The sequence below is a fragment of the Camellia sinensis genome, chromosome 12 (assembly GCF_055761805.1).
Source record: "Camellia sinensis isolate YWXY chromosome 12, ASM5576180v1, whole genome shotgun sequence".
NCBI lineage: Eukaryota > Viridiplantae > Streptophyta > Magnoliopsida > Ericales > Theaceae > Camellia > Camellia sinensis.
In genome coordinates, this window is record NC_138972.1 from 104,147,379 (window position 1) to 104,160,379 (window position 13,001).

Here is a 13,001-nt window from a genome sequence, read left to right on the forward strand (position 1 = left end):
ATGATATGGAGTACATGTTGTAGACACCCCATTTTTGACCGTCCTCAAAACTTGGTTGTGCTTGCAGGTACATCCAGCAACAAGTTTGGTTGTTCGCCGAGCACTCGAACTTCGCAGCGGAACGTCATAGGTTTGAGCTTTCCAAACCCTGTTTCATTTCTGCTCCATTCTTGGACCATGCTTTGGTCCCTCCCTAGTCCTTGTTTTAGTGCATTGCCGTCCATGATCAAGGGCTGTCGGCCACAGATAGGCCCTGTCGGCCATCAATGAGGCACTGTCAGCCACCACTGATGGTCGGTTGGCCACCATGTTTCAACAGATATTATTTTAGATCTTTTGAGCCATGCTACATACACGTGTATGGAGGGATGAAGCCAAGTTTCAGACTTGTCAAGCAAGCTTTCACTTGCATTGCTTATATAAGGGGAGGCCCTTCTCCTTCTCCTGGGGTTGAGAAAAAATTGAGAGACAAAATATCTCTCTTTCTCTAGAATTCTCACACTCTCTCTATATATTATGCTCAATAGTGCCTTAAAGTGTGTTTTCTTCACATTTTTGCAAAGGAACACCTAGTCAAACACCACTACCTTGGAGCTGAGGTTCTTGAAGGTTTGTTTGGAACTCAAAATGCTGGTTTTAGCTCAGAGGAAGACCTACCTTGCTACTGTTCTTCAGGGGTGAGTATATTCCCCTTTTAAGCTTATTTTTACATACCATCTTAGCCACCTTTGCATGTTGTTTTGGGCCTACTTGCCAACTACAAAAAGCTCTGATTTTAAGTGTTAAAAATGTTGGTTTGAGTCCTTATCGGGGTTGGGGGTGGTCTACCCTCTTTCTTTGCTTATTTGTTAAGCTTTTAAGCCATCCTTTGAAGCTTTTGTAATAGCCTTTGCATGGCCTTTCTACCACTGAAACTCAAAGGAATTTCAGTGGTGGAAAGGTGGTTTTGAGGTCCAAAATAGGAAGGGGTGGTCCCCTCTCCTCTTGTCTTGCTTGCTTGCTTGTGTTGTTGGCCTATCAAATGAGCATGTGTTTCTACTCTTTTGTGACTTAGTTCAAGCATGTTTTCCACTTTGTTTCGACATGCCTTAACTCTTTTTTTGGGTGTTTGGGTCACCTCTTGCTTGCTTTTGGTACTTGTAGTACAATCATGCTTGTTGGCCTGGCATGCTTCACGCTTTAGTTCATCATTCTAGCATATGCGAGCTTTGCTCCAGCACATTTTTGCCACTGATTTAACATGCTTGAGGTCTGTTTTAAGTGGTCTTGGTCATATGTGCTTAGCTTTGTATAGCTATAGTGTAGTTGGGCTTCATTAGCTTTGTGTTTGAGGTCTCTAGCATGCTTTGAATGTGATGATTGCATGCCTTGGCCTCATTTCTCACATAATTTTAGAGCATATAGCCTTGTTATACTCTCATGTTTATCACTCTTTAATTGTGTTTGAGAGTTGAGCATTATGCCTTATTTGTGAGCCAATGCATGAACATCATTCTCTTGCCTTTCATGTTATCATTTCAGATCATATTGGCCACTGTTTTGGCATGCATGAGGTCTGTTTGGGGTTGGTTTAGTCCATTGAGTATTGTATTGCATGGTCCTAGTGTTGTATCCTTCACTAGTTTTAATGCTTGAGTCTCTTAACATGTTATGCATGCGTTGTTTGCATGTTAGAGTCTTGCATCTCGTGCCACGATGAGCATGTTGTTTGCATTGCATCATGTTCAGCCAGACGTTATGTTGAACACAAGGTGGATTGGCCTAGTTCATACTCAAAGTGATGAAAGTGAGCTAATCCCCTTTGTCTCCATTGCCTTTGATCACTCATGATAAGGTCGTGGTCTTAGTGTTTTGTTTGTTGTGCATTCATTGAATTTGTGCAAGTTAGATCTTTGGCCATCATGCATTGTGATGCTTGATTGATGGTCTTGGATCCGATGATGCCTCTCCCTTGATGTTTTGAGGCGATATGGAGTGGCATAGTAAGTACATACCCTTGGGAGACCCTCCATTTTCCTATAGTTTGTGCTTTGTTGCAAAATGGTGGTGCAGCACACCAATGGCCGGCAGTGCCTTGCAGATGGCCAGCACTGCTTCATCATTGGCCGGCAGTGAACATCATTGGCCGGCAGGCGGCCGACAGAGGCTTCTCATGGTCGGCAGGCCACTGGTGGATTCCCCAGGGTTGGTTTGGCAAGATGGAGCAAAAATTTCATAAAGACACCCTGCAAACAGAGCCTCTCAAGAGCAACCGGAAGGCATTTCGAGATAGCAACCGACAGCATGCATCCTTCATTGTTCAAGGTAGAGCTGAGGCAGCCTAGTTTACATATCTTACATGATTAGTTGATTTGTTAATTAATTAAAGTGTTGTAATAATTAGTAAGTAGTTCGCTAGTTATTCGATTGGTTTGTAATAATTAATCTAGTTAGCTTAATTAGATTAGTTGGTTAGCTTAGCTTAGATTAGCTTAGCTAATTCATTCGGGCCCTCCGTCGAGATGGAACAATGTTGTAATAAGGGTGCGTGTGTGTGTGCATGTCTTCCAATCCCCATTTCTTTCTCCCTTTTACTTATCAGCTTTTGATGGTTAGTTTAGGGCATATTTCGATTAGCATACCTTATGCTTGCATGTTTGCATTCATTCATTTGTCTTGCATGCACTGGGCTCGGCGCATCATTTAAACTATATTATATTTCAATTCCTATTTGAATACATGTATCAAGTGTTGTATTCATATGCCATGATTAGATAGTCGAGCCTATTTAGTTGCATTTTGCATGTGTTGCATTAGGCATCTTGTATAGTTAGGATCATGCATTGATTTCTAACTAGCTTTTGTTTTGGCTCGGAGTACACTGTAAGTGTTTATGCTTTAGCATCCTTGCATAAGTGTGAGTGTTGCCATGATAGCATGCTTGCCATGAGGCTATGTGCTTATTTGATTAACTGCATAAATAGCTGTGGATGAAGGCTTTATCACTTGAATTGGAACAATTCATCAAAATGTGAGTTTTAAGCCCACTTGGAGTGGCAAATCATCATGTTTTAAGCCTACTTGAGAGTGGTAAATCCGCGTTTTAGCCTACTTGCGAGTAGTATCTTCAAACCATTTTCGAAAAACAAACATGAGATGTTTTGTTCCAAATCAAGCGATTTAGTCTATACTAGTATGCTATGCGCATCATAGTAAGTTAGATTAACAATTGGAATAAGAATGCATGTGTTTATAAAAACAACATATCATGTTTAGTAGAGGTCGATCCTTTGATCGGACGAGCGGGGGTGCTCATTTCATGGCCTTCCCCCCTCGTACCCAAGTTCCCGAACCGAGGCAACTTTGGTGATGACGGACACGTGGCCTTAGGCACAAGTCAGGGTTTCCTAAATTTCCCAAAACAAAATATTTAGGTGGCGACTTTGAAATCTGGCAAAATAGTCAATGTTTGGCGCTTTTTGATTAAAATCAATTTTCCAAAATGATTTTCCGGATTTGGACTCTTTAGTGATTTATCAGTCTTACATTGCACTTTGTGAGATTAGATTCAGAATCGTGACAGGAGTCCAAACTGTAGTAGCCAGAACCCAATTCGCGCCCTCTCCGAAAAGGGAGGCACGTGGAGGGAGTTTCGGGGCGGTCTACACATGTCGGTAGATGCTGAAGGTTTGTTTGGAGGACTCTTGTGTATTTGGAAGTCTAGTGTATTTTCACTTTCACAATGTTGCAGCACAAGGAATTTCATTCTTTTATCAAGTACAATTCATCCTAACTTTTAATGTGTTTTGATTAATATGTATGGTCCTAATGATGCTGGTAGAAGAAATCATCTTTGGAATGTACTGGTAAATTTGGAGTCAAATTTAAGGAGCCTTGGCGTATATGGAGGATTTTAATGAGATTAGAAAGTTGGGTGAAATGAAGGGTTGTTCACGGAGGGATAACAGCATGAGGGCTTTCAATGACTTCATAGAAGGTCTAGAATTAACCGATTTGCCAATTCAAGGTAAGCAATTTACATGGAGTAATTCAAGTGACAGAGGTCGATGGAGTAGGATTGACAGAATTTTGCTCTCAACACAGTAGTTGGAAAAATACAATTTTAAACTTTGGGGTCTTCCAAGAGGGGTTTCTGATCATAGTCCTCTCTTATTGATGGAGGATGTTAGAGATTGGGGGCCAAGGCCGTTTCAGTTTATTGATGCATGGACATTACACCCTCAGTTTATTTCAGTTATGAAGAACTTTGGTTAGACTCAGAGGTCTCAGGTTGGGCGGGGTATGTCTTTCAAATGAAGCTCAGGAAGCTCAGATTGAATTTAAAGAAGTGGAACACTGAGGTATTTGGGAATGTTACTCACTCCACCAAAGAGGCAGAGGAGGAACTACACAAGCTTGACTTATTGGCTGAGCTTAGGGATTTGTCTGAAGGAGAAGTTCAAAGAAGAAGAGAGATTAGACAAGAAGTGTGGTCACTAAACAAAAAATATGAATGGATGTGGCTCCAAAAATCTAGAATGAATTGGAGTTTGAAAGGGGACAAAAACATGAGATTTTTTTCATATTGTGGCTTCCAGTAGGCAAAACAAAAACCTATTAAATTTGAAATCAGTTGGGGGGGTCCTATTTAAAGATCCACAGAGGGTGAAGCATGATATTTTCAAACATTTCAAGGTTCTATTCTCACAAGATTGGAGGCATAGGCCCAAACTGAATGGGCCTTTTACTTCTATTACCAGTGATTGTCTTGTTGAAAATCCTGAAGCAAGATTTACTAAACGGGAAGTATGGGATACTGTCAAGAACTGTGATGGTAATAAAGCTCTGGGACCTGACGGGTTTAATTTGGTGTGCTTTCAAAAGTGTTGAAAGGTCCTTAAGGCTGATATCCTTCAATTTTTTAATGAGTTTCATAAAAATGGGAAGTTAGTAGTCAGTATTAACAGCTCTTTTATCACTCTTATCCCTAAAGTTGATGGACCAGCCCAAATTTCTTATTATAGATCAATTAGCCTAATTGGGTCTTTATATAAAATTCTAGCCAAAGTTCATACTAATAGATTGAAACAGGTGGTCCATATAGTGATTAGGGAGGCACAATCTGCTTTTCTAGGGGGGAGGAATATTTTGGATGGGGTATTAATAGCAAATGAAGTGGTTGATTGGTGGAAGAAAAGTAGAAAAAAGGGCTTGATTCTAAAACTTGACTTTGAAAAAGCTTTTGATTCTATCAGTTGGCAGTGTTTGTTTTCTATGATGAACAAATTTGGGTTTGGGGACAAATAGTGGAATTGGATTAAGGATTGCCTAACCTCAGCCAGAATTTCAGTCCTTGTCAATGGGTCTCCAACCCCTGAATATATTCCAGAAAATGGTTTTAGGCAGGGGGATCCAATGCCTCTTTCCTATTTAATCTTGTAGCTGAAGGTTTAAATATGTTGTTGCAAAGGGCAAGATCAAGAGGCCTAATAACAGGGGCTGTGATAGGTCATGGTGAAGTTAAAACAACTGTAACACATCTTCAATTCACTGATGATACGATAATTTTTTGTGAAGCAGATGGGAGAGGAGGTGGTAATAGTTAAAAGGATTTTGAGATGCTTTCAATTAGTTTTAGGCCTAAAGATAAACTTCCATAAGAGTCTTGTGTGTGGTGTGGAGCGCTTGAGCAAGTGGTGGAGAAGTGTGCATCTTGACTGAATTGCAAAAAACAAAAGCTACCTATTATTTATCTTAGGTTGCCTTTAGGTGCCAATCCCAGACTAAAAAAAACTTGGCGACCTGTCATTGATAAGATGAGGGCTCGATTAGCATCTTGGAAGAAGAAGTTGCTGTCTTTTGGAGGCCGGCTTGCCCTTATTAAATCTGGTCTTTCTAGCCTTCCTGTGTACTACTTATCTTTATTTAAGCTACCGCAATCAGTAGCAAAGGAAAGTGAGAGTATTTAAGCAGCCTTTGTTTGGAGAGGGTCTGATTTAAAGAGAATGATTCATCTTGTCAAATGGGATGAGGTTACCAAACACAAGGATCAAGGTGGGCTAGGCATCAGAGGTGTCAAAGATATGAATGACTGTTTGTTAGCTAAATGGTGGTGGTGTTTTGGTTTTGAAGATAGTACTTTGTGGAAAAGAGTTTTGTGTAGTAGGTATTTGACTATGTGTGGGCGTTGGCTTCCTTGGTCAAGCTATAGTGGCTGCTACTCATCATTATGGGGTGGGATTTTGAATCTTGGGCAGTCAAACCCTTTTTTACTGGCCTTTTTCCTGGAAAATTGATAGGTAGTTGTGGGGAATGGGTGTAGAATTCATTTTTGGGATGACCATTGGCTGGGGAATCATTGTATCAAGAGTGATTTTCCTAGGCTCTATAGCCTATCATCTGAGAAAGATCTATCTTTGAGCATGATGATTGAAAGGCGAAGGAACTTAGGCTGTTGGAACCTCAATTTTAGAAGGCATTTATTTACTTAAGAGTTTGAGGAACTGTTGAGATTATATACTGCTTTCAATCAAGTGGAGTTGCTGACTTCAAGTAGGGAGGATCATTTGAAATGGTTGGCATGTCCATCAGGTAAGTTTAGTGTCTTTTCCCTTTATAACCTGTTAATGCCCAAAATTCTATGCTGGTTCCTAAGCTGCTGTGGAATAATGTGGCTCCACCAAAAGTCTAAATCGCATTGGTGTGGTAAACCAGAATATTTCTGTCAATTGTGTGTTCTGTAGTCAAGTTGTAGAGACAGTCAACCATGTTCTTCTTTGGTGTCCAGTTGTCTGGAAGGTGTGGGCGTGCCTGATGAATTGGTAGGGGATGCACTGGGTGATTCCTGATAATGTTAATGGGCTTCTTCAGTGGTAAAGGGGATATAAATGGAGAAAGTTCGAAAATAAAATTTGGAAGGCAATCCCAATGGCAGCTATGTGATCACTATGGAAAACTAGAAATGATGTGGTCTTTAATGGGAAAATGTTCCAGCTGAATGAACTCTGTGAATTGACTAAATTGAGAATTGCTCTAGGGGTTAAATCTTAGTCTAAGGAGCCTCCGTATTCAGTTCAGGATATTATTATTAGTGTGTAACAGATTAGAACTATTAGTTGCTAACAATATATTAGTATGATGGGGGTGTGGATGTTTTGCAAGGGTCGAGGGAAGTTGTCTGTTGGTGTTTTGATCTGGTTTAGGAGTTTTGCAGCTGTCTGTCTACCTGAGTATGCAGGGTAATTTTGGCTGTTGCTGGGGTGATGTTTGGGCATTTGTTTGGTTGAGTCTGTTTTATTTGGGTGTATTGCAAATGTTGGATTGTTTTGTTTTGCTTTGTATCTTATTTAGTAGTTGGGGATTTATTTTTTGTGGTTTTTTCCTAGCTTGGTTTGGTCTCTCTCCAAACCTTTGTGGTTGAGCTTGCAGATGATTGGGCTCTTTTCTTGGTGCCAACCTAGTTGGGATTGGGTTAGTTTGCTATGATACTTGTGCTCTTCCCTCCCTTTGTTAATGTAATTTCATATGAATTTATGTTCTTATTATCAATAAAGGTTTTTTTTTTGCTGATAAAATATATATATATATATATATATATATATATATATATTTGTGTCTTTAATGAATTTTTTTAATAGTTTAATTAAAATTTTAAAGCATTATTTTTGATGTACCTAGCCTAAATGCACTTACAAAATAATTATTTTTTAAATTTTTCCTCATTTATTGGATTACATCATCTGCTTGGCAAATGAATGTCTAATTGAAGTAGTGGTGGTTCTTTGGAATGGAACGGAAGAGATAATCAATTTATCAAATTGTTCATTCTTTTGTTTGGTTAAATAAAAATTACATTATTAAGAGTGTCGTTATTCACTATTGTAAATGAATTATCATTTCTTAGCAGAGTATAAGGAATAATCATTCTAATTTATTTTATCTCATGCCAATCAATCAACCAAATGAAAAATGAGAGACATAAGACTTGGGAGTCGTATCCGTGGAGATTGAATTCCTTTATTGTTTGCGTAAAAATATAACACGCATAAAGCAAAGACTCTGCGACCTGATCTACTGGCTCAACCCATTATCTTTCCGTTACAGCAATCAAAGCATAGTTATGCAAGTTAGGAGGCCATGAAACTTTGTTGAAATTATGCAATTTTGCAGTCAAAAGAATTTAAGGCAATTATAAGGGGGCAAAGAATTGATAATAATTGATTTTTTTAAGAGATAACGACATAATTAATAAAATTATTTGATGAGAGGAATATATTATCACTTTAATTTTCTTAAGGAGTGAGTGTGTGCGTTGTCGTATTTCCTCTTACTGTCACTTCACTTTTACTAAGTTTAGAAAGGGGTACCTTAAATGTTAGTGCTAGTAGCCTTGTTGTTTTTATTTTTATTTTTTTGGTGGGATAATTTGAAAATCTCAATTTCTTGGTGATTATTTTTATGTATTTGGTATACATGTTTTTAAAAATAGACAATTTATTTGTTATAATATGTATGTGATTTGATCATGTAATTACTTAAGTCTGATTAACTCATTTTTTTTTTTTACATCCATGCATATTCTTCTCAGCCTGTCAGACGAGATGAATGGTTCAAATAATTGAAATCGGTACAAATTTATCCCCCAATCACCTATAAAGTTGAGATTTTTAACTTTAGCAAATCTAAACTACTATTAACGTGGTGCTCCAAATCAATTATGTAGTCAAAATTTTTAAGAGAAATTTCATGTCATTGTACAAATGAAAAAGTAATTACAAATAAATGGTAAAGTTTATAAATATTAATAATTAAAATCATAAATGTTTTTTTATAATATATAATAATTTTCTCAAATTTCCACTAAATAGTAACTCCTCCAGTTTTTTAGGAATGACACACGCTGACTCGAAGGTTGACACACTTTGTGTGTATACCGCATAATTCTTCAAAACTATCTAATACTTCATTTTACATATAGATATTATGAGTCCCACTTATACAAGGTAAAATAAAATAAATAAAGGTAAAATCTATAGGAAAATTAGTCTAAGGTCCCTCTCCCATTTTTTGTGATGGAAGAGATCCACAATATTATTTTGTGATGCCTAAGGTCCCTTCACCTTACACCCATATATCACAAAGAAAAGTCACTCCTCTTCCTCTTTCGTACCCAACAATTTCTTCTTTCTTCTCTCCGATTCACTGACCTGACCTCTGTGATTTGCTGTTCATCGTTATATCAAATGCATAGAGACCAGAATTATAAGTATATTCAGTGTCTTCTTCATAGAGTAGCTTTGAAATGCAAGATCTGTAACACTACAAATCTGAGATTTCTCTCAGATTAACGAGAAAGAGGCTTGAAAACACTCGGTGATAATGATGATTTGCATGTTCAAGTCCGTATTTGATTAGCAGTGATCAAAACCAGAGTTTGGAACGAAGAGAGAGGGGGAGAGAGAGAGAGAGAGAGAGAGATAGATGCTTTCATGGCCGATCAGAGAGGTCTGACGATATGTTGCAGAGATTTAGAATGCTCCAACACCCAAATGACGCCATTTTGTGAAGCAGAGATCTTCGGTATCACAATTGTCCAAAGCAAGAGTTGAAGATCAGGTCTCTCTCTCTCTATCTCCCTCTCTTTTGTGTTTCTTCTTTCCCTCTATGATTTGAATTCCTTCAAGAGCTTAGCGAATAACTGTCTAGGACTTAAGGATCACAAGTTGTTTCCACAAGTTGAAGAGGTGTTTCAGGACAGAGCGACGCTGAGTGCGGCAGAGAACAGCAAAATCATGATAGCCAACAAGAACTCGTCGAGTAAGGCGTTGAGGTCGATGATCGGAGGGGCATATTCACCTTTCTTCTTAATCGATGTTACATAGCCTATGATTTTGAGTTTGTTTTGTGTGATTGGTTCTCTGAAATCACTGTGTGTGTGGAGTTGAGAGGTCTGTAATTAAAGATTTACTTCAATTTGTTGCGATTAAGATATGGAAATTGATTTGTGTTTTGTTTGATATTGTTTCACATATACATTTCAAGAGGTTTGTGGGAAGTCTAGGGAAGGCCATGGAATTTTCAAAATTTCTTTGGAGAGGTAATTTTGTGGGAAGTCTAGGGAAGGCTGGAGAAGGCCAGAGAAATTTCAAATTTCTCTGGAGGGAAGGCCAGAGAAGGGAAATTTCTATGGAGAGAAGGAAGGCCAGAGAAATTTTAGAGAAATTTCCAAAATTTCCCTGGAGAGTGGGATGTCTAAAGAAGGCTAGAGAAGGGAAATTTCTCTAGAGAAAAGGAAAGGCCAGGGAAGGCCAGAGAAATTTCAAATTTCTCTAGAGAATGGAAAGTCAAAGTCCATTATTATTGTTTTTTTTTTACTATCTAAGAAAATAAATTGAGAGTGCCTGGTTATTTTGTTGGGATAGTTTTTTTTTGTAAATCTGGTCCTTAGAAAGATGCATATGATACTAAGACTCTCCTCTAAATCTCTGTGAAAAGTGTCTGAATTTTTTTTTTTTTCCTGTCACATAGATATCATAGTATTTATATTCATATTCTCTGTTCAATCATTTCAAGACTTTGATTTCTGTTGTTTTTTCCTCAAAGTGAACGATACTGCTTAAGCAGGTTTGTGAATTTCTCTGGGTTAGAAGGGAATTTTCTCTGAGTTTTTGTGAATTTCTCTAGGTTGAAGTGAATTTCTTTGGATTGGGAGAATTTCTCTAGGTTGAAGTGAGTCTAGAGAAATTCAGGTAAGATTTTCTCTATGAAGTCGAATTTTCTCTAGATCAATTTGAGGGACCTTAGACATTATTAAAATATTGAATGTCTTTTATACTATAAAGTCTTAATATCAGGGACCCTAAAAAAAAAACCCCAAAATCTATTTGTAATATATAACAACCCTTTTGATCTAATTTAGGTAAGGAGAGATGTCAAGTGAAATTGATTTCATTTATTTTATTTTCACGTGCCCATTTTTGCATGCAAGTGCCCCATGTTCATGGAATTTCATGCTAATAAAGGTTGATAAAAAGAAAGCTTTCACATGAAAATTAAGACAAAGCTACTTTATTTATGACCCATTCAATTTCTAATCCAACCCCCCTACTAGTCAATTGTCAAAATCTCTTCCATCATATGAAGAACAAGAAAAATTCAAGTCATCGTACCACTTGATACCATAATGTTGCATATAAATAGCCCACCATCCTGCATGTATACTGCATAGTTTTCTCTTTGCTTGCTTGAAACAACAAGATGGTGAGACCTCTAAACATTGTCTTATTATCCATTTTTGTAGTGGCTTTTCTTCTAAGTTTCATCAAATCACATGAGGCTTGTAGAGTCTTAGATGAAGAAGAAGAAGAAAAAGTGTGGATGAAAAACGAAAATCTTTTGTTACAGTCTTTGAGGGGTTTTGTCCATTCTTTTGGACCAAATCCCCCTACATACATCCCAGCAAGTAGCACAAAAGTCAATACCATCAGCCAAAAAAACTTTGTAGGTCATTCTATGCCTTCTCCTATAGAAGAAGAGCGGATGAAAAATGAAAATCTTTTGTTCCAATCTCTAAGGGGTCCGGTCCCTCCTTTAGGACCAAATCGCAACACCTACATCCCCACGAGTAACAGCAAAGTTAATACCATCAGTCAGAAGGCTTTGTAGGTCATGCCATTCCTTCTCTAGCATACCCACAACTCATGGTTCCGATCGGTGTGGCCAAAAGTTAATTCTAACCCACCAATGCCATTAACAATATCAGAACACATTTATCTTAAAAGTTGAAAAAAACCAAGTGTGACTAGTGACTAAAACTAATAAGCCACACCCAAAATAAATAAATAAATAAATGAAAATGACTTGAATAAGACTCCAAATTTTAATATTCTCTCCATTCTTTGTTTGTTGTTGGTGGTATTATATATCTACTGCTACTGCTATAGAATACGGACATAACAAGAGAATGCTCTTGGTTTGTATTTTGATAGTGATTGATTATAGAAGAATAATAAAAAGAGTTAATTGATATCTAAGGTTTTTCTTTTTTTATTTATTTATTTATTTATTTTTTATTTTTATGTGTTGCATACTTGTGTTATCAATATCTTATGATATGTTATCATCAATAGGTAATTTATATTAAATATCTTACGATACATATATAATACATGATGTAATATACGATAGATGATATATGGTATGATACATATTGATGATGTGATTGATCCAAGGGAGGGCGAGTCGGGCAGATCCACGCTTCCTACACCTTTCACCGGTCACTGAGCTCGCCGGTGTGCCTGCAAAAATGTCCAATGGAGAACGGGAGTCCCCCAGCGGACCCTACAACAATCAAGTTAGAAGAGAGGAGATTGACAATGAAGAGAGAGAGAGAGAGAGAGAGAGAGAGAGAGAGAGAGAATAAGAATAGAGAACTTAACCTTTGATGTGTCTTAGAAGCCTCCTTATATCCTTTATCCATCATTTCCTTGTCCACTCCTATCTGTCGTGTTGGCCGAAAGTCTATACTCTAGCTTGCATTGTTCACGGTGAGGCTGCCTATTCTGATGTGAAGGGTTATCGCATTTAATGATGTAGGAGCCTCATTAATAGTTGATGTGTGGCGCAATAACTCTGTAGGATCTTTGTCTGCTTACATGCCTGGTTCCCTTCTTGACCAGTGTTTAGATGTCATTGGTTCTTGGTTCAACGTTGGGTTCTCAATAGTGTTGGACTTTAGTGTTTGAACCGTGAATTGGGCTCTAAGTGGTGGACCAAAAGCTTTTGTGGCCCCACCGATGTTAGTAGTCCCTCATTCCCAAGTGTAGCTTTAGCCCAACGAAGGGAATGAGAAGAAAGATGGAGGGTGAATGGAGTCGAGCGAGAGGACCGACCGAGAGGAGAGCCAACCACGGAGACCGACTGAGAGGAGAGCCGACAGGAAAGGGAGATCGAGCGTAGAAATCGACTGAGAGGAGGGCTGACCGTGAAGGGGGATTGAGCGAGAAGACCGACCGATAGGAGAG

General features: G+C 38.1%; 1 protein-coding gene across 1 annotated transcript; it reads left to right on the forward strand.

Annotated features, from left to right (window-relative positions):
* Window positions 1-3,882: 3,882 nt before the first annotated feature.
* LOC145803785 (uncharacterized) lies at window positions 3,883-12,722 on the forward strand. The gene is made up of 5 exons (XM_082897131.1): window positions 3,883-4,082; window positions 4,235-4,471; window positions 4,581-4,848; window positions 6,723-6,816; window positions 12,574-12,722. The coding sequence occupies exons 1-5, from the start codon at window positions 3,883-3,885 to the stop codon at window positions 12,720-12,722; spliced, it is 948 nt and encodes a 315-aa protein (XP_082753257.1).
* Window positions 12,723-13,001: the final 279 nt, after the last annotated feature.